This window comes from Eptesicus fuscus, chromosome 13 (assembly GCF_027574615.1).
Source record: "Eptesicus fuscus isolate TK198812 chromosome 13, DD_ASM_mEF_20220401, whole genome shotgun sequence".
Classification (NCBI taxonomy): domain Eukaryota; kingdom Metazoa; phylum Chordata; class Mammalia; order Chiroptera; family Vespertilionidae; genus Eptesicus; species Eptesicus fuscus.
In genome coordinates, this window is record NC_072485.1 from 2,185,061 (window position 1) to 2,194,317 (window position 9,257).

Consider the following 9,257-nt stretch of genomic DNA (forward strand, 5'->3'; position numbering starts at 1 on the left):
ACAGGTCCTCTGGGCCCTGGCAGGTGGCAGCGAGGTTGCTGAGGTGGGGACACAGCAGGGGGTCCCAGGGGACGGGGAGGGAGGGAGCGGGGGGGGGGGGGATAGGGGCAGTTCTGGGCCAGCAGAGGCTGCTCACAGGCAGCTCAGTGCAGAGCTTGGCCCCTGGCCTCCTCGGGCTCAGGTGTTCGGGGGGCTGTCCTGAGGGGCCTCACACTGCACTCTGACCCTGACCCTGCATCCTACCCTAGCCCCACGGTTAGAGGCCCTGTCCTCGGCCCCTGCCTCTTGGGTAAAGCAATTGGATCCCTTTGCCAGGCGGTAGCAAGACCCTCTCTCCTGGGTGCCTCAGCCATGACAGGTAAGGTGAGGGGGCACAGGAGGGCGGGCAGGGCTTCCGGAGGTGAGCCAGGCTGGGATGCCCAGCAGCGTCCGATCGCCCGCTTCCCGTCCCAGACAGACCCGCCCTCCACCTTGCCACGCACAGGTGGGCACCGAGCCCTCGCTCGCGGGACTCAGGACCGTCTAGCTCGCTCTGCCTGGTGCTCGGGCGCCGACAGCGGCTCCTTGTCCTGAAGGCCTAACCTCGGTCTTGGCCGCTGCGTTGACACCGTTTGCCTTGTTCTGAACACAGCGGCGCCGACCTGTTGGCAATCTGGGCCGAGTCCCTTGGCCCCCATCCCAGCACATCATGGCTCCGGGGCAGGCCCGGGGCAGACGGGGGTCAGGTACCCGCTCCTACCCCACTGCCAGCTGCTGCCCAGCTGCCCTCGTCTCAGACTCGGCCTCTGTGTGCCAGCCTTGCTCTTACCTCCAGGGAAGGCCAGGGGAGAGGCGGAAGGTGTAGCCACCCCTCCTTCACAAAGGAGAAACTGAGGCACGCAGCCATTGTGCTCTCTGCCACTAAGTGTCATGTCCAGACAGCGCAGGGGCGGCGTGAGGGGGTCGCTGAGTGGGCCGGAGGAGGGCCCTGGGCTCCGGCGACGCTGCTGTCACTCCGGCTCCCGGCCCTCCCAGGTCCTGCCCTCCGGCCGGAGGCAGCCTCCTGTTCTCTCTGAGCTCCCAACAATTCTGCTCCACGCGGTGGTCTTTCCTTCCGTCCCCAGGCGGCAGGTCAGGGGGCCCGAGGGGAAGAGGGCGCCCCACTTTTGCGCAGCCAAGGACAACCCCTGGGCACAGCTGAGGGGGCTCAGAGAGGCGCCAGGAGCCAGGCCCGAGACGCGGGGACTCAGCCTGGCGGAAGGGAGGGCTGAGGAAGGGCGAGGGCCCGAAAGTTCGCGGCTCTCGCGTGGCCGTTGACCTGAGCTGCTGTCCATGAGGTGGAGGCGTCGATGTTCACGAAGGAATCCCACACGTGGGGACCGCCTCTGAGAGCCCCCTCCCTCTCCTGGTCCTGGCTGTCCTCTGGTCTGAGCTAAGGAGGCGGAGAGCGGTGGGAGGAAGAGGGACTTGGGTGCTATAAAGACCGACTCCATGTACCTGCAGAGCCACCTCGGGCGAGTCCGTACCCCTCCTGGCCCGCGCCTGCCTCTGGGAGTGGGGGCGACCGCACCAGGGAGCAGAGCCCACAGCGTCGGGGCCGCGGGGGGACTGTGCAGGGTGCGGGGTGACTGTGCAGGGCCGCTGCGCGTTCTTCTTGTTCTGGCTGCTCCCGGGGCACCCGCGGGGGAGGGGGAGCTTGGCGGCCGCATCATGGGTGAAGGTCTGTGTAGAGCACGGAGCGAGCGCTGGTGCTCTGAGCAGCTCTGTCTTGTTCTGAGTCCGTGTTTTCTTCCAAATTCTCCCATTTGACCACGTCAGGGCTGGTCCTTCTCGAACCCTGCCCACTGTACTGACGGTTGGGAACTCGGTCCAAGTTCCTCCTTATCCTCAGCTCACTAGACAGCAGGTGTCGGGTCCGAGCCCCTCTGCCTGGGGCTGGATCTCCTAGGATGCTGGGTCTCAGATGGAGAAGCCATGAGCTGTGGGTGTGTAAGGATGAGTCCTTATTGCTGAAGCCAGTGGCCACATAGCCATCAGACAGAGCAGTCCCCACAGCCAAGTCCATGCGGGCAGGCAGCGGACACCGGCTGGTGAGCATACCTCTTCCCCATAAAGCAGCATCTGTCCCTGTACCCACAGCTTCAGCTGAGCAGCCGCACGCTGCCTCCTAGACTCACCACCTCACATCGTAGAGGCACCTGAGCTCCAGCTCAGCAGCTTCTCCCGTCTCTCCTGCCCAGCTGCTCACACTCCCTCCCAGCTGCTCTCTCCAGCAGGCTTCTCACTCCTCCCAGCTGCTCTCTCCAGCAGGCTTCTCCTCACTCCTCCCAGCTGCTCTCTCCAGCAGGCTTCTTCTCACTCCTCCCAGCTGCTCTCTCCAGCAGGCTTCTTCTCACTCCTCCCAGCTGCTCTCTCCAGCAGGCTTCTCCTCACTCCACCCCAGCTGCTCTCTCCAGCAGGCTTCTTCTCACTCCCTCCCAGCTGCTCTCTCCAGCAGACTTCTCACTCTTCCCAGCTGCTCTCTCCAGCAGGCTTCTCCTCACTCCATCCCAGCTGCTCTCTCCAGCAGGCTTCTCACTCCTCCCAGCTGCTCTCTCCAGCAGGCTTCTCCTCACTCCTCCCAGCTGCTCTCTCCAGCAGGCTTCTTCTCACTCTTCCCAGCTGCTCTCCCCAGCAGGCTTCTCACTCCAGCCGACTCCAGCCGAATAGTGGTCAGTAACTACTTTTACACCATTTAGACAAAGAAGGCTTCGTGCCCACAGTGACATCGATCATTTGGGTTACTGAAGGGCACAGTGTGCCGTGTGTCCTTGCATCCGCTCATGGTATCTGGGCCTGGTTAGGATTCCCAGGCTCAGAGTCATGGACATCCGTTTAGGCACATGCCCAGCGCGGCCTTTGGCCATTCTGGTGTATTGACAACAAGGCCTCTGTGCTCCACCGGCCTTGGCTGTCCGGGACCTGGTGTGGTTCCGCAGTCTGCATGGCCCGTCTCCCCTTGGAGCCCAGCGTGGACCCCGCAGCAGCATTTCGGGCAGGTGGGCCTGGGGCCTCCCTGCTCTCCCACTGGGCAGTCGCATGGCCTGCCTGCAGCTCCGAACCACTTTCCTGGCTCCTGCGGGGCTGCCCTTTGCCGGGGAGGCGGGGTTTTACTGAAAGTGGGTGGAGCCCAGGCCTCAGGCAACTTACTTAACCAGCCGGAGCCACACTGTCAGGAGAAAGAGGGAAAGGGAGATGCTAGAAGGCCTGCTCTCAGCGACACCGGTGCGCTCACAGACAGCCCAGCGCACTGCCCGGCGCGCAGTCAGAACACAAGACACGCTGGTGACCACCACAAAGATGAACAATGGTGGTGCGAGTCCTGGCCCGGTGGGTCAGTGGTTGGCACGTCGTCCCATATACCAAAAGGTTGCGGTTTGATTCCCCGTCAGGATACACACCCTGGTTGGGTGCGTACAGGAGGCAACCGATGGATGTTTCTCTCTCTCTGTCTCTCCCTCTCTCTCTAAAAAACTCAATTAAAAAAAATCCTCAGGTGAGGATTAAAATAATAATAATAATAATAATAATAATAATAATAATAATAAAATACTTTGTTCTTTCAGCCAGGCACTGTTCTGGGGGCTGAATATACAGCAGTGAACAAAAGTGGCAAAGTCTATTATTCTATTAATAATTAATAACACTATTAATACAGAGCCTAGCAAGTGCTTGACACAGCAGATACTAAAACTCATTGAGGCCGAAACCGGTTTGGCTCAGTGGATAGAGCGTCGGCCTGCGGACTCAAGGGTCCCAGGTTCGATTCCGGTCAAGGGCATGTACCTTGGTTGCGGGCACATACCCAGTAGGGGGTGTGCAAGAGGCAGCTGATCGATGTTTCTCTCTCATCGATGTTCCTAACTCTCTATCCCTCTCTCTTCCTCTCTGTAAAAAATCAATAAAAAAAACAAAAAAAAAAAACTCATTGAGTACGGATGGGAAGAGCCTGGGCCTCGCCTGGGTGTGATGGAGCTGAGTGGGTGGCTGCTGTGGTTGTGGCCCACGGGCCAAAGGCCTGACCTCCGGAGGGAAGCCATGGACCGGAGGTCCTGGGAGAGTGACCCCGGTGGCCAGGGCACCTGAAGTGATGTCATGTGACCTCTTCATGAACAAAGGGCGGAGGATACAGTGTTCGCTCAGGTGTGGCCCTTTACAATGGGGAGGGCCGGCTCCAGGAGGAGGCCCTGAGGATGCTGGGAGCAGTGAGGGAGGGACAGAGGTCTGCTCCCCCTTGGCACAGGGAGGATTATTATTATTACTTTAAAAATATTTTTATTGATTTCAGAGAGGAAGGGAGAGGGAGATAAACATCAATGATGAGAGAGAATCACTGATTGGCTGCCTCCTGCACTCCCCCTACAACCTGCACTCCCCCTACAACCTGCAACCTGGGCCTGTGCCCTGACCAGCAATCGAACTGTGACCTCTTGGTTCATAGGTCAACACTCATCCAACCACTGAGCCATGCTGGTCGGATGGGAAGATTATTTTAAGCAACAGGAGGTGTGTGGGTAGAAGCTGGATGGCGAAGGAGAGTGCCACAGACAAAGGCAAGGCCAGATAAGGGCTCCGTGCGCCTGGGGCGGGATGGGGTGGGGTGGGTCCCCCAGAGGCTGCTGCAGAGGGAGGGAGCGGTGGGATGGGGGGATCTAGGTGCTTGTGAACACTGCAGCTCTGGTGTTTTCTCTGTTCTCCACATGTTGGTTCTACTTAAATGTCTGTGGGCAAAGGGGTCTGAGGCAGAAGTGGATTTGGCCTCCAGGCCTTTCCGTGGGGCCTGCGACTTGGAGGCCCTGCTGGCAGCCCGAGTGAGGCGCAGCCTCCCACAGGGGACCGGCCTCAGGCCTGACTTACTGACAATTTCCCTCTTCAAACCCGTGCTCTACCTGAAGGAGCGTGTGGTGTTCTGTTCCCTAAGATCCTGGATGAGAGACTTCACCTGTCTTCTCGATGGTCCAGGGAATCGTGGCTCTTTGTCTGTGAGTGTCTCCCCGTTGGTGACCTTTGCAGATGAGCGAGGGGTGCCATCTCTTGGCGGGCACGGCACTGCCTTCCCTCCGCTCGGCTGTGCCACCGGCGCAGGCTCCGCCCCGTGCCCACTTCATCATAAAACCCGTCAGCTTCCAGGTGAGGGAGTGCGGCCCCTGGTTTTTAGTGTCTCTTTCAAATTCTAGTTCAAGTTCAGGACTCATCGTGACACATCTTGGAAGAGGAGGGCGAATGGAAGGCAGGGCCCGTGGTGTTGGGGTCCCAGAGCTCGGAGTCCCGGCCCCGCCTCCTCTTGCTGAGTGGCCTTCACCTGTGCACCGAGGACCCCGAGGTCTGAGTCGTGCGTGTCTCTGGATGATTCTGGTTGTGAATGTCCTTCCCAAGCCCTGGGCCTGTAGCAGCTGGCAAGGCAGGGACGGAGGGCCTGCTCCCTGCAGCGCAGCCAGAGGGTGGGAGCGGCCGCGGCACGCAGCACTCTGCTCTGGGGGCTCACGGGTGCGCCCCCTGGGAGCTGCCGAGTCCCTGCAGGGCTCACTGCAGCCTGGGTATTGAGGGACGTGATTCCCTTCGGGGACAGAGACTGTGCTCCGCCCCCTGCCAGCCTTCCCCACCCCGTTCCCGCTGGGCACACCCAGGTGAGAGGCTCAAGGGAGAACATTGTTAGGCAACAGCAGCCACACAGGACTCTCGGGACCCACTCAGTCCTGGGCGGGGCTGTGGGTGTGGGAGGGCGTCGGGGAGGGCGGGCTGGGCCTGGGCATGAGCTGTCCCGCCTGTCCCGGTGCTGGGAGCTACGCGGGCCTGGCCTCATTAGAGGAGAACGACAGGTAATTAGGCGCAGGTGGTTTTATGCTCGCTCGGGGGCCAGAGGCTCCTGCCTCAGTCCGGATCCTGGCCACGCTGCTGCCTGGCCTTCGGGGCCCAGGCCTCCACCGTAGCGAGCCTGCCCGCCCTCCCGCCCTTGTCTGGCAAAGCCCAGCCCCTTCCCTGAATGGCGGTCAGGCTGGCCAGGCCACGGGCCTGCCATTCACTTCCTGGAGCGAACCCCTCATTTGCACAGGCCTCAGGGTTTACAGAGCTGCTCACATGCATCCTTAGCCGCCCACCATCTCCATGACGCCCACCATCTCCATGACGCCCACCGTCTCCATGACGCCCACCGTCTCCATGACACCCACCGTCTCCATGAACCCGTGTGTGCCTGGGTGGCGCGGACAGTACCTCCCTTTCACAGAGAGAGGGCACGAGTCCCCGAAGAGTCCAGTCTCAACGGTACAGGGAGCTGCCATGCACCTTTTGACTCACAGTTAGTGCTCTTGTTATTGGCCTAGAAACTACCCCTCCCGCCGCCCCCCCAGGCTCCCCCAGTTCCCTGGGGCAGCTCAGGTCAGCGCTGGCGCTGCTCCCTCTACCCCCCCCCCCCCCGCCCCCGAGAGCCCGAGGGACCCCGGCTGCTCTGCGCACAGGCTGGGGGCTGGCTGGACAGGGCTGGATTGAGTGGCCGGGCCAGGCCCTCCCCTCCCTGACCCTCTGCCACCCCAGCGCTGGGCGCAGCGTGGCCAGACTTTCCAGAGGAGCCCCAGGGCGAGGGCTGGGCCGAGTGGGAGTGCTCTGAGGGCCCGTCTGTCACCTCTCCCGTTGGACAGGAGCCTCCCCTGCCCTGGCTGGCCCTTCCCTGCCCGCTCACCGCTCACTGCCATGCTGGTTGTTGGGCACCTGCAGCATCTTGGCCGCGATTGGAGAAGGCAGGTTTTCTGAGCCCCTCAGACCCGCATTTACTCCCCCTGTGTCTGCCGTCTGGGGTCTGTTCTCTCTGCTCCAAGGCAGTGGAGCAGCTCCCGTATTGGGGGACGGAGAGAGGACAGGCCGGAGGAGAGGAAGAGCAGCTGCCACGGAAGCCTCGGGGCTCGGAGGCAGCCCCACTGCTTTCTTTAAAAGGAAAAGGAGCCATCTCTCCGGGGAGGTGGCAAAGGCCAGTGAGGCGTCAGAACAGCCCCTGGCTCTCAGAACGCTCCAGCCTCCGCCAGGCGGCCAGGAGACCCCAGCAAGGAGCAGGCGGGCTCAGGAGGGGGTGGTCAGAAAGGCCGCCTTGGCCGCCCAGTCTCAGCTTCCTCGGTGCAGGTGCAAGGGCTGCTGGGAGGGAGGAGACAGGGAGGTGGGTGCTGAGAGGTGAGGAGCAATGCAGTGTGGCCTCATTTCTTAAAAATATATATTTAAATTGATTCCAGAGATTGAGGGCAAGGGAGAGAGAAACATCGACGATGAGAGAGAATCATGGATCCGCTGCCTCCTGCACGCCCCACACTGGGGTTTGAGCCCGCAGCCCAGGCATGTGCCCTGACCGGGAACTGAACAGTGACCTCCTGGTTCATAGGTCGACTCTCAACCACTGAGCCACGCCAGCTGGGCCCAGGTGTGACCTCTTTTTAACCTGGAGAATGTTAGGAAATTCTCAGCTGATGACCTCTTAGGCTGCCTGAAGGGCTCTTTACAGGGAGCGTAGCCACCCCTTCCCCCCCCCCCCCCCATCTTCAGAGCAGGGCCTCCACACTCACCATGCTGGCTCTGAGATCTTGCTTTCTGTTTGGCCTGGAGCTGAGGTCAGCAACCGGAGTGAGGAGCAGGGCCGACTGAGGGCCGGCTGAGGGCCGGCTGGCTGGGACCCCGGCTGGTCAGCAGGTCAGAGCCCCCTGCCCCACCCCCCGGAAGCTTTGGCAGGAGGAGGCCTAGGTGCCCGGCATCCCTTCGCTCAGCGAGCTGCCCCCTCCCAGCGCTGCTGTCCCTGCAAGGAGTGAGGTGGGGACTGTGGGGCGGTGAGACAGCCCTTCAGGTGGAGTTGCCAAACTGGAATGGTGGTACGTCTGTAACCTGACACCCACCTGAGGGGCAGGAACAGCACCTGCAGCCGCTCCTGGGCCTTGGCCTCAGAGCAGGTGACACACCTCCATGTCGCAAAGCCTTCCCGCCCAAAGGCTTCCACCGACCCACAGGCGTGGCTGCCGGAGACGGCTGTGAGTTCTCACTCCTGTGGTGCTGCCGTTCGGGGCTGGGTAAGTGGAGGAGTTTGGGGATCGGACAACACCGTTTGTTGCTCCGTGGGACGGATTGCTACCCTCTCTTAGGATAGAAACACGGCCTGGTGCAAAGCTTTCTGCACAGGGCTCTCCTGTCACGTGCCCGCAGTATCCCCCGTGTGCCCTCAGTATCCCCCGTGTGCCCTCAGTATCCCCCGTGTGCCCTCAGTATCCCCCGTGTGCCCGCAGTATCCCCCGTGTGCCCTCAGTATCCCCCGTGTGCCCGCAGTATCCCCCGTGTGCCCGCAGTATCCCCCGTGTGCCCGCAGTGTCCCCCGTGTGCCCGCAGTGTCCCCCGTGTGCCCGCAGTATCCCCCGTGTGCCGGCAGTGTCCCCCGTGTGCCCGCAGTATCCCCCGTGTGCCCTCAGTATCCCCCGTGTGCCCGCAGTGTCCCCCGTGTGCCCGCAGTATCCCCAGTGTGCCCGCAGTATTCCCATGTGCCCTCAGTATCCCCCGTGTGCCCGCAGTGTCCCCCGTGTGCCCGCAGTATTCCCATGTGCCCGCAGTATCCCCCGTGTGCCTGCAGTATCCCCCGTGTGCCCGCAGTATCCCCCGTGTGCCCTCAGTATCCCCCATGTGCCCGCAGTGTCCCCGTGTGCCCTCAGTATCCCCCGTGTGCCCGCAGTGTCCCCGTGTGCCCGCAGTATCCCCCGTGTGCCCTCAGTATCCCCCGTGTGCCCTCAGTATCCCCCGTGTGCCCGCAGTATCCCCGTGTGCCCGCAGTATCCCCCGTGTGCCCTCAGTATCCCCCGTGTGCCCTCAGTATCCCCCGTGTGCCCGCAGTATCCCCCGTGTGCCCTCAGTATCCCCCGTGTGCCCGCAGTGTCCCCCGTGTGCCCGCAGTATCCCCCGTGTGCCCTCAGTATCCCCCGTGTGCCCTCAGTATCCCCCGTGTGCCCGCAGTATCCCCCGTGTGCCCTCAGTATCCCCCGTGTGCCCTCAGTATCCCCCGTGTGCCCGCAGTATCCCCCGTGTGCCCTCAGTATCCCCCGTGTGCCCGCAGTATCCCCCGTGTGCCCGCAGTATCCCCCGTGTGCCCGCAGTATCCCCCGTGTGCCCTCAGTATCCTCTGTGTGCCCTCAGTATCCCCCGTGTGCCCGCAGTATCCCCCGTGTGCCCGCAGTATCCCCCGTGTGCCCGCAGTATCCCCCGTGTGCCCTCAGTATCCCCCG

The 9,257-nt window shown here is 62.2% G+C and overlaps 1 protein-coding gene across 1 annotated transcript in view; it reads right to left on the reverse strand.

Annotated features, from left to right (window-relative positions):
* TMPRSS4 (transmembrane serine protease 4) overlaps positions 1 to 7,767 on the reverse strand; it is a 36,404-nt gene extending 28,637 nt beyond the window's left edge. The window contains exon 1 of the mRNA XM_054725085.1: positions 7,566 to 7,767. Coding sequence (XP_054581060.1) covers positions 7,566 to 7,568 — 3 coding nt within the window. The 5' untranslated portion in view covers positions 7,569 to 7,767. The remainder of the gene's footprint in view (positions 1 to 7,565) is intronic.
* Between the last annotated feature and the right edge of the window lie 1,490 nt (positions 7,768 to 9,257).